Source organism: Carassius carassius, chromosome 25 (genome assembly GCF_963082965.1).
Source record: "Carassius carassius chromosome 25, fCarCar2.1, whole genome shotgun sequence".
Classification (NCBI taxonomy): Eukaryota; Metazoa; Chordata; class Actinopteri; order Cypriniformes; family Cyprinidae; genus Carassius; species Carassius carassius.
Window position 1 is genome coordinate 15,668,048 of NC_081779.1, and position 12,376 is coordinate 15,680,423.

General features: G+C 34.9%; 1 protein-coding gene across 8 annotated transcripts in view; it reads left to right on the forward strand.

Annotated features, from left to right (window-relative positions):
• LOC132104292 (adhesion G protein-coupled receptor B2-like) overlaps positions 1-12,376 on the forward strand; it is a 310,415-nt gene that overhangs the window by 170,372 nt on the left and 127,667 nt on the right. For all 8 annotated transcript variants that reach the window (XM_059509655.1, XM_059509657.1, XM_059509661.1 and 5 more), the window contains 7 exons: positions 353-517; positions 2,061-2,162; positions 3,680-3,786; positions 5,271-5,465; positions 6,215-6,283; positions 11,323-11,431; positions 11,578-11,724. In XM_059509655.1, the coding sequence (XP_059365638.1) occupies positions 353-517; positions 2,061-2,162; positions 3,680-3,786; positions 5,271-5,465; positions 6,215-6,283; positions 11,323-11,431; positions 11,578-11,724 (894 nt within the window). The remainder of the gene's footprint in view (positions 1-352; positions 518-2,060; positions 2,163-3,679; positions 3,787-5,270; positions 5,466-6,214; positions 6,284-11,322; positions 11,432-11,577; positions 11,725-12,376) is intronic.

Sequence of the window (12,376 nt, forward strand, 5' to 3'; positions counted from 1 at the left end):
ATGACCACATTCACACTGCAGCTAAATATGGTTGTCACTTCACTTTTGAGTGCTTTTTTCCTGTTTTACACAACAGTTAGTGCCTGTCATCAAATATGATTGGCTGAACAGTGAACAGAATCATTGATATGCTGTTGCAGTTTATATAATTTTTAACTTTTAAACTTTTAGTAATTTTTTGCATTTTTAGTTATCTATGAATAACCCTGGTTCCAAGAGTGCCGAGGAACAGTTCAACAGCACTGGGATTCTAGTGTTCATGTCCAGAGTATCAAAACTGCATTGTGTGGATGGTCAACATTTATTCCCTGTAATTGTATCTCTTTTTCTGAATTTTTTTCCTCATGTGTAGACGGAGGTAATTGGGGTGCTTGGAATCACTGGAGCTTGTGCTCCAAAACCTGTGACTCTGGTTGGCAGCGGCGGTTCCGTATGTGTGAAGGCACAGGAATCCAGGGTTACCCTTGTGAAGGCTCTGCAGAGGAAGTGCGCTCCTGCAATGACAAAAAGTGCCCAGGTGTGTGTTTTATGATCAAAGCATGTCTTCTCTTCTCTTCTCTTCTCTTCTCTTCTCTTCTCTTCTCTTCTCTTCTCTTCTCTTCTCTTCTCTTCTCTTCTCTTCTCTTCTCTTCTCTTCTCTTCTCTTCTCTTCTCTTCTCTTCTCTTCTCTTCTTCTCTCCAATTCAATTCACTCTCAGAGCCAATTATAAGTCTGACTCAAACATTTGTGAAGTTTTATTACACTTTTCATGAAGGGAGAATTTGTTGTTCCATGATTTAAAACACACACACACACACACACACACACACACACACAAACACACACATATATATATATATATATATATATATATATATATATATATATATATATATATATACTTTTGAGAAGCTTAATGTGGTCTTGCTAAATAAAAGTATTAATTTCTTATATAAATAAATAAAATAAAACAAAATAGCTCACTGAACATGAAGTGTGGTCTTCTGAGGTTGATAATCAACATATGAAGCGTTCAATGAATGCTTAAAAAAAACATGACTTTCAGACCCTAATTTGTACTCTATTTGTAAAAAGTGCCCTTTGCTTTTGTCTCGCTCCCTTTTTCCCATTTCAATCAGTGTATTGGCCTCTCTCACTAATTTTCTTTTTCTTATTCTATATTTAACATTCTCTCTTCTCCTTTGTTTCCATTTCGTCTCTCTTTCAATTGAAACAGGTCATTCTTGACAGAAGGGAATTGTTCAAAGTGCTGCTATGTGTGATTTGGCAGCATGTCAAGCAGCACAGCAAACAGCAGATTTTAATAAGCATGCCCTTGACTGCAGCTTTGGGAGGATATAGATTAAATAAATGTCAGAGATTGCCACAGAACTTTTATCGGGCACAGGGCTTTGATGGCACCAGAAACTTCTCCCTCTCTCTCAGCTTTCAACCCAGTCCCCTTCTGTATCTCACCCCTGGGTTGCTCTCTGTTCAGAAGCTTTTAAATGAAAGTTGGAGAGAGATGTGTGTTCTAGTCACTGATCTTTACAGAGTCTGCTTTGTGCGCCGCAAAAACTCATTTTCTTAATCAGTATTTCTTTGTCCTTGTTTCATTAAAAAAATCTTGAGACATAAACCTAATTAAATTTACAAATAAAACAAGACAAACCGTTTGCCAATGGGTAAGAAAAATAAACTTAATTGAAGATAAGTAAGCAAGTTAAATTGTGTACATTTTTGCTTTTGAGGTAAAATTGATCCTTTTTTTAAAAAAAAACTGCTGACAAAAAGACATAAACCTGAAAATGCATGTTTACACTAAGTTAATTAATTAAGATTTGTTATTGTTTTTTTTGTTTGTTTTTTTGTATTATTATTGGCATGCGTAACGGTATAGATTGTACATATTTTTTTACTGGAAAACAATATTTATTTATTCATTTAATTATGTCGTGCATATGCATGTGAGAGCAATCAATCGATCCTATATAGGCTTTATATTTAATGCCAGTTTGGACATGTTTCCTAGTCTTTTTTTTCTGCCTAATCTACATTTTTTGATTCATACTGTGTGCAGCACCTCATGAAATATGTAAGGATGAGTACCAAGTAGCCATGACATGGAAGAGAGCCTCAGCTGGAGAGACGGTATACAACAAGTGTCCATCAAATGCCACTGGTATGTCATTTCACACATTCTCTCCAGTCACCACTTGAGTCATTTTAGAATTATGAAATATTAAAATGATAGTTCACCTGAAGATGGCTTACCCTCATGTTATTCCAACCCAAGACTTTTCCTTCCATGGAACAAAATGTTAAATATTATGAGTTCATAGTTTATTTGGCTGTTATGGTCCAAAACAGCTTAATAAAACCCACAGATAATGACAATTTATTGTCAATTTATTTGATTAATCTTCTTCTTGATCTAGAGATTGCTGGTTTAGTCTCTATCTAGGCCAGCAATCGAAAGTTTGCAGGTTCTATGTGAAGACCAGTCCATGACCATTGTGCCCTATAGCCAAAACCCAGCTTGCTCAAGGATGACCATTCTTCTAAAAAGTTTATTGTACATTGTTCTAGATGAAAATGCCAGCTATGTGACAAATTAGTAGTAAATTAAAGCCACTCAAGCAATGATAGTTATCTGAGCATGATTAGCTTTAGAGTGTACGCCACCGCCTATATCACATAAACATGTAAAACTACAATCTAATGTTGTTTTGGCCATAGCCAAAGACACCATATCTCATGTAGCTTCAGATACATTTGTTTCTTCTCTCACTGTGACATGCAGCTTTATTAACAGATTTTACGTTAGGTAAAAGGCATCAACAAGGGTTAAATAGGCTGGCAAAATTTATAAGCATGTAAGCTACACTATAAAACTCCATCAATGGTGGAATCGGTGCAGCTTCCAAAATCTACATTGCACAACAGGCTCAAAATAAGTTGGTATCCACACAGTTCTTTCTTTGAGAGACTGTGGAGTCATTTTGTACAACATGACATTCATGTTTTATGAATGTGATATATTTAGCGTTCTGTGCTCTTCAGATTGGCTTAAGAGTTTCTAACCCTTCCCATCACAGTGGGAGAGTGTTTTTGGGGGGTTATTTGTGCTTTCTGAGTATAGTGTGCAATAATTCTCAGATACTAGTGGAGAAAGATACTAGGCTAATAAGTTCTTACCTAATAAGAACAGAAAGAATGATGTCTTTGAAGTGGGAGCACAAAGCAGAGTGTTGAATGGGGTCAACGGTGAGGTGTAATCTATATAAACTCCACATCCCGAGCAGAATAAACTGTCATGCTCGCTAACACCCAAAAGAAGAACCAATTCCTGCAGAGAGCGTTTTGCTTGGCTACATTTCCACGTCTGCCTGCGTCTCCTGTGTGATTTTAGGCCCATTTTTATCCTAGCGAGGATGCCAGGGTTGAGGCCTCAGTCGAGTCTTGTTGCCGGTGATCTGAATGATGCAAGTAGCAGAAATTCTAAGCAAAACTGAGTTTACGACTGCGTAAAATGACATACTCAAAACGGACATTATCCCAGAAATTATAGAATGCCGTATCCCAGTGAAGTCTTTTTTTATGAAGCGTGTGAACATCTCAGTACGTGTCTGTCAAACATGTTGTTATTGCTTGTGCCCAACGGTGATAATATCTGATTTTTCTTTCCTCTCCCTGCAGGATCTGCTAGTCGTCGTTGTTTGCTGGACGCTAATGGAGTTGCTTACTGGGGTCCTCCGAGCTTCGCCAGATGTGTCTCACTCGAATATAGATATTTACATTTATCTGTGAGTACATGGATGAGGATGACGTGCTGTGATATCACAAAATGGGGAAAATTGATTATGAATATTAATTTGTTTATGCACGTTATTTAACTATCTTTTACTTTTGATTTTTTTCTCAAAGTCTTCGAGTATTGCCATCTTCTCATACATAGTATGATCAAATATGATTTGTTTTCAGAGTGTTTTGAATTTATTTATTTATTTAGTTATTTATTTATTTATTTATTTTTATTAAATTATTTTTATTAAATTATTTATTTTTAAATGAATGTATAATTTATATATGTATTTGTTTTATGTATGTATGTATTTATTTATTAATTTACTGAGGATACATGGATATTTCTATTGGACTATTGTCAGACCATGACGCATTTGTTTGCGTTTTGTTTGGTGGCTTCACTAGAGTGGATAAAAAGCCATAAAAAAGTGATAGATTGGAGTTTGTTTAAAGTGCTGTGTGTGCTGGAGAGAACATTGCTGCTGTCACTTTTTGCAAATGATAATAACTGCAATGACCACTCAGCAAAACATTAAAAAGAGTCAATTCCATTGACGTACACCTACTTATTAAAACACACAAAGAAAATGAAAACCACTACTTTGAGAATCTTCCTTTGAGCTAGTCCCTACATAAAAAATGCTTGAAAAGAAACTTCACTGGTCTCACAGCTTTTATACGATTATGTACTTTCTGTCGCTTGTTGTGTGACTTCAGTGTTTTGATAATGATTGATTACTTTCTAACAGATTTAACATCCTGCCTTCACGTGCTCTTTCTAATTCCTCAGTAACGACCTTTGACTTTTATTTCATAATGCTGAGTAGGTTTTAATTCTGTCTCGACCGAGGCGTGATTTGATGGGGTTGATTGTGCTGTTAACCTGTCCACTAACCCCTCATTATAATCAGACAGTGCTTAATTAACTTTGATTGCCATTGTCTGCCACCTCCTGCACTCACAGTACTGTCATTAAACTGTCAACACTTTGTCTGCTGACGTTCGACCGCAAAAAAGAACACTGCTAGTTGATTCACTAAGGGAGAAGTTGTTTTCACTTTGTTATACTCAAACCTTGGTTAACTGTAGATGGGAAGTAGATTAGGTCGGCTATCGATACCTTCAAACTGCTTTCGCTTTGCTCCAGACCCGGATCAATATTGTTTCAGCTTCAAAGCCAGCGTGTTCTTGTGCACTTCCTTTTCTGGCTTACCTTTAAATCTGTCTCTACATTTCAGTGTGCTTATTTATTCTCTTTTTAATTTTAATTCCACAGAATTTTCCATTAAAATCGGTGGAGAAAAGGCTTAGAAAATTCTAAAATTGGTCTGCTGATTTAATTTGGGAGCTGGAGTTTATCTCTCTGGTTTTATTTATAAACCCAGGGGGCAACTCCGTGCTTATGTGGTTATTGTTGAGGTTTATTTATCAGTGTCTGTGCATAAAAGCGTGTTTTTTTGTTTGTTCGTTTTTTTTCCTGTAGTTGCGAGAACATCTTGCGAAGGGTCAGAGGACCCTGGCAGGGGAGGGCATGTCTCAGATCGTGAGGAGTCTCCTGGAGTTAATGTCCCGTAAGAATTATTATAGCGGCGACCTCTTATTCTCTGTGGAGATTCTCCGAAATGTGACGGACACCTTCAAGCGAGCAACCTACATCCCAGCTCCTGACGATGTGCAGGTGTGTATTTGCTTGTGAGTGTGTAAAGGTACAAGTAATAAATGGGTAGATGACAAAAATTCTGACCAGGAAATTTTTCTTTTGATATTTTCCACTGTTTTACACAGATTTTTAAGAGCTTTTTAAGCTCTTTTGTAGTTGACTTAAATAGAAAAGGTATGTTTACTCTATCCAGCTTAATATGAATCTATATAATGGCATGTATAGTATACATTTTTAGATCAATGCTTGATATGTCAACATCAAAATTACATATATTATTCCATGCCAACTTCATAATTACATATATTGCAAAGTTTTTGATTAGAATAAGAAAAAATGCAATTTGGGTATGAAAATTAAATATGAATTTAAAAATGAATTAGAATAAAGTATATGAAATTTCTCAGAAAAGTTCATACACTTTGTAAGATGTTTAAAACAACATATTAAAGGTATGTTGTTTTTAAATTTATGTTAGATATTTATAGGCAGCTTATATCTTTTTTATGTTTAACTATTAAGACAAATACTAAACCAATTATTTTCACAGTGCACAGTAGCACAAAACAAGTTTTTTCTGTTTTTAATTTTATATATATATATATATATATATATATATATATATATATATATATATATATATATATATATATACATGCTAGAAAACAAGTCAAAGAAGTAATTTATTTTGTGTGCATTTCTCTATTTTTAATCCTTCTCTAAATACACAATTTCCATCTTTTCTTCTTCTTCTTCTTCTTTTTCAGAAATTCTTTCAGATTATCAGCTTAATGTTGGACATTGAAAACCTGGAGAAGTGGGAAGATGCTCACCAGGTAAAATGTCCTTCCTCACCCCTGGCAGGACACCTGCAAATATCGACCAAAGAGCAGAACTGTTCATATCTGTGCCGTTTTAATTTCCCCTTCAGACAGAGCTGTCATCAAAGCCAGGTCTGATCCCACAGATTAATAACATAACAGATGTAATCAGACTAGCTTTGGATGTAATAGAAGCTGACTGTGAAGTGTGTTGGGAAAGGGATGTGCTGTTAGAGCTGCCTCTTTGCATTACACCGCTCCATTAGACACTATGTGACTATAGATTATGTGGAGTGAGGTCCATGGTGATTCGATGTCAAGCCAGGCCATGTTTGCATGATGAAGACTTTTTTTTTTTATGTGGGGGGATGTAGATCCACTCATGCCCTGGGGTCTAAACTAACTGCCTGAGATCATATTCTGACTCACTCAAGAGCATACCCTTTTTTTTGGGGTCATTTCAAATAACTGACAAGGAATGCAATGGTTACGCATTCAATTCCAGGGGTCTCATTTATAAACTTTCCGTACACACAAAATAGGCATAGAAATTGCGTACGCAATTTTTTATGCGCATATCATGATTTATTAAAATTAAACTTGCCGTAAATATGTACGCACCGTACAGACATTATAAACCATGCGTACAATGCATCTTTTCCATGGAGTGAGAAACAATTTTAAACTCTGTTTTCACGTCGATATACACATTTACATTAAATATTCCACTCGCATTGAAAGAGATTAACATTGAAATTACATAATTTTACAAACAACATAATTACATAATTTCATTAACAATAAACAATTTTCGTGTGAAATATTTTTATTAAAGCAAGGAGTGCTAAAGGTGTACAAAATTAATCTTTAAACTAAATTACAGACCAAATGTTATGAGAAATATTTTAGCATGAACAATGATCGATGATGCGTACTTACTGTGATATTATGGCGGACACTGCTGGATTACTGTATAACCACAGCTGCACAGAGGTGTTAATGTCGTGTAAAGTCATCTCTACTACATTATGAAAAATTCCACTATATTTGAAGGACATAACTAGGAGAAAACGGTAAGATTTGCCTGTTTCCTTTTTACTATACTTTGTCAGTGACGCACCGAATCAGACAATACATGGCAATAAATATACGTTTATCTGTTTCCACTAAAATAGCTAAAATATGTTTATCTTATCAGCAAAACTGCATACATTTAATTTGAAATAATCAAAATTCGACCAGTGAAAAAGAATGAGATCATTTAAAATATCTGAGAACTATTTGAAACCATTTTGTTTTTATGGATATTTTCATATATTTATTCTAAAAAATAGCAGGGACACTATTACCCTACTGTCTCTGTGTTAAACATGGTGTCACTTGCATGGCAATTTGCATGTAAATGATATGCAGATTAGGTTATGCATAGTAAAACAAGGTGTTGTAAGCTCCATATATGGTGATTTCGGGGAGGAGATGAGGTGGAAATGCACGTACGCACAATTTTCCCCTGACTTTTGGGCGTACGCAAACTCTAGCTTTTGCCTATGTAAAATTTTAGGATTAAATCTACGGAGAATTTTATAAATGAGACCCCATAATTTTGTGCATCATGTCAGGATTGTCAAATACATACATTCTTGATTCAATATTTAAATGTGTGGAAGAGCAAAAGATGCTTAAATAAGTCTTATTTTTGTGCCAATTTGTAGTTAGGGTAAGTATATTATTATTGCTCAAATTTAGGTGGGGATTTAAACAAACCTGTCACATGTAACAGTTTGTGCTATGTACCCGTTTGATTCCTTAAGTCATGTGACTGGAGGAGAGGTATGCTATAACTTGAACTTAAACTAGTGATGAGATAATGTTAGTGTTGCAATGTTAAGGGTGAGATTGAGGTTTTTTTATTTTTTATTTTTTTTGCAAGGACACATATATATAAAGCAAATGTATGCAGCCTTGGTGGGCATAAGAGACTTAAGAGACTTCTGCTCCCATAATGCTCCTTCTACCATTACAGTGCACTGTAGTCACTGATGTCACTTCCTGGGTAAATGTATTAAGGTTTATTAATATAATATTATAATATTAAAATACATGGGTTATGTGGAGGTAAAGTTGACCAATGGTCACATATGGTGCAAAGTCTGTGCAGCACATGCTCGTGACTCCAGTGAACGTTTATGTTTGTGTACGTATGTGGGCGGCAGGTGCTAAGCTCAGCGTGACTGAGCCAGATTTCGGTGTTAAAGCACAGTTGAGCAGGCAAATCTTTGACACACCTCCCTGCTCTGCTGGAGTGTTCACCATGTCACCTCAATACTCATTCTTATTTATATTTATATATATATATATATATATATATATATATATATATATATATATATATATATATATATATATATATACTTTCTTCTTTCCCAGTGTAAAACTACAAGTAAGCCATTTATACAAGAGTGACAGATGGGGACAGTGAAAAAAAAATAAGAAAAAAAAGTTTTGAAATTATGTGAATAGTTTTTTCAAACCTTTTTTTATTTTGTATATTTTACAAAAAATGTGACTTATGTGACAATGAAAAAAGGATATTAGGGCAGAACTTGACTTTAATTTGTTTTAATGTTTCTATTAAATTATATAAATATTAGTAATAAATATATATTAGTAATAGTAGTAGTAGTAGTAGTACTTAGTACTGTTTCCTGTTGTAAAATGGCAATTTTTTTTTCTTTTTTCTTTTTTTGTGGAAATGGTGATGCATTTTTTTTCCAGGATTCTTTGATGAAAATAAATAAATAGAATATAAATATTTTGGAGCATTGCACATTTTTTTGATCAATTTATTGCATCCTTGCTGAGTAAAAATAAATAATTGGAAATCAGCAGTAATAATTGTCAGCAGTACTAAACTGTATACAATATCTGGGACTGATTGGATAGTGAAAAATGGACATTACATACCAGTCAAGGCGGCTACTCAAGTTGATACATTTGATTAAAGTTTACTCAATTGTTTTTTTTTTTTTTTTTTTTTTTTTTTTTTACTTTTTCAAATAGATTACGGAAATTAACCAATCACAGTAAGAGCATGAGCATGAAGGAACGTAAATGGGGATGATCTAGAAATTAATTTTCACTCTAACATGGCGATATTTGCCTAGTTACAGAGAAAATATGCTGTACTGTATGTACTGTACACAAATTCTGTTTTATCGGAACCGGTATATATATATTTTTGTGCCATTATTTTATTTTATTTTTGTTTTCTTTTTCAGTTACTGTGAGGTTCTGAAAACTGTAGAATATTTTATTACATAAACGTGACACCTGTTCAGGTTCACGCATCACAGCATCTCACAGTTAATACTATATGTCTGTTAGTGAATGTACAGTATATGCGTGTTCTTGTGTTTGCGATTGCCTTAGCCTTGTTGCTCTTCAGGAACAGCGCTTTGCCACACCATCTGGACACTTACTAACTGGACAAATAACAAGAGCTATTAATAACAGAGAAAGACATAACATAAATGTAACATAAAACTAATAATGGTACATGAATGTGGTAATCATTCAAGAGGACCATGTTACATTTCAAAGTACGATGGTATTTCCATCAGATACCATGCCATGTTGACATGGTTTTATGATTATGCTATTGTTTTCTTTGTACATGATGAAACATGATTTTATATTTTTTATTTTATTTTTTTATATTAATACCATTTTTTTGCATATGGTACCTAGGTGGTACTATGTAGAGACTGTTGTCCCTGGCAACCAGTCTCCTTCACTGTTCTAATGTAGAAGATTGGCTGTCAGGGACAATAGTCAATTAGGCCTATTCAATTATTATAATTGTTATTGTACCAAAATATATTAATACATGTATTTCACAGAACCCAAACTCAACTTACAAGATAAAGCTGTTCTGTCAAATAGCGTATTTTCAGCATACTAAGGAAATTAGGTCATATTGTGAAAGATACCAAAAACCTGTTTGGGAAAGAATGATGTCAGTTCACCTTCTATTTATTTCAAACCAACTTCGAGCACCAAGCTGCTCTGTCTTTCATCTGGATGCATAGCAAATCCCCATCTGCCACATATTACAATACGTTTCATTTGAGATTAATTCAAAGCAAATGCAAAATAAAAGGGTATATATATATATATATATATATATATATATATATACATATACTATGAATTTGAGTCCCCTATGGTACGAAACAACAGCATCTACCACAGACAATCATAAATGGCGTGTTTTCAATATGTGGGAAGGAAGAGTAAAATGCCAGTTAGATTGAGAAATGGACTCTATGTTCTCATGAACTTCACTGTGAAATGTGCAAGTGGCACGCTGTTTTCTGGAACAAAGGACTAGTGAATTAAAACCCGCTGCCAATGTATAAACATGACAGAGCGGAGGGATGACGGTATATACCAGGGATAGGCAAAAAAAAAAAAAAAAAAAAGAAATATATATATAATAATAATGTTTCATAAAAACTCACCTGCCTGTATCTATCTAGTAATCCCGAAAACACTGATTGCCTTGTTCAGGTGTGTTTAATTAGGGCTGGAGCTAAACTGCAGGACAGTGGCCCTCCAGGACCGAAGTTGCCTATCCCTGGTATATACTGTGCCTCATCTCAAATCACGATTTGGCTGTAAAAATAGCACTGAAAATGAAAAATATTTGAAGGCAGAATTTATAGTTTTTCAGTAACAGCTTTTCACAGTTGACAGTTATTAGCCAAAGTTTATTTTATTGCAATAAACAGTTTATGGACATTTAGTGGTTTGTCTGGGAATTATGAGAGTTATTATGTACACTGTCATTCAAAGATTTGGGGCCGGTAAGACTTTTTAATGTATTCGAAAGAGGTATCTTATGGTTACCAAAGCTGCATTTAGCCCTTTTATATATTCTAGATTTTTTCAGAATTCTTTAATGAATAGAACGTTCAAAAGAACAGCATTTATTTGAAATAGAAACCTTTTGAAACATTATAAATATCTTCATTGCCAATTTAACTTCCTTTTAGGTCTCTCCGGGTTCTGTGTTACTGATGCGAGTTGTGGAAGACTTCATTCATCTAATTGGAGAGGCTCAAAAGCCATTCCAGAGCTTTCTGGTCGTCACCAACAACCTCAGTAAGTTCCCATGGCATCCACAAAAGTGCCACAAGTAAATGTCACGTTGCAAACAGTGCAGTGCAAACCTCTTAAAGGTACTTCCATGATGCGTTTCATATTTGAACTTTCAAGACTGTTAATCTGTCTTTCTCTGGTTCTGTCAGTAATCACCATCCAGCGTGAACCGGTTTCGGCTGTTTCCAGTGACATCAACTTCCCCATGAAGGGAAGGAGAGGAATGAAAGACTGGGCACGTTCTGCAGACGACAAGCTCTTCATCCCCAAAGAAGTCTTCACCCTGTCCTCTGATGGTGAGTGATATGGGATATGGTATGCTAGTGCATGCACTCCGACATGTTGAGTGATAGTGATTTTGCAAGTAATGCAAGTTTGATTCCAGCTTGCAACATTTTCTAATCTGCCACTGTCTTACTGCTTATCTGAGAAAGAGGCAGAATGTTAGTTATGCCTAGTGTCTAGTCATGTGATATGTACAATGTGTAAATATACACATTTGGTTGTGTTTTCAATTATCATGTGGTTTTTCGTGGTAACAGTATGTGAGATGCATTGCATCTCTGTGTGCAGCTCCATCATTGTTATTAATGAGATCCTTTGGTATCAGCAGTACGTCTGAATGTCCAATCAGGATTCTGCTGCTTAATGTGAAATGCTAGTGTCTTAGCATGTTAAATGACTCTCTTCCCTGTCATATTTGACAATCTTTAACATTCTTCTCTCGACTCCCCTGAATTTTTTACTTATTTTTTGTCAGCCCTCCTAGAGCAAGTACACACTGCCAAGTTGCAGTGTTTCAGCTGCATTTAAATGTGGGAATGAGTCACCTAAATCAGTGATGCTCAACAGACGTTTTATTGGACATCTAGCAGTGACCATACACAGTTTCAAATTTGTTTGAATTGTTAAATTGAGTTTTAATGATTTCATGCTCTTGGCAGCCAA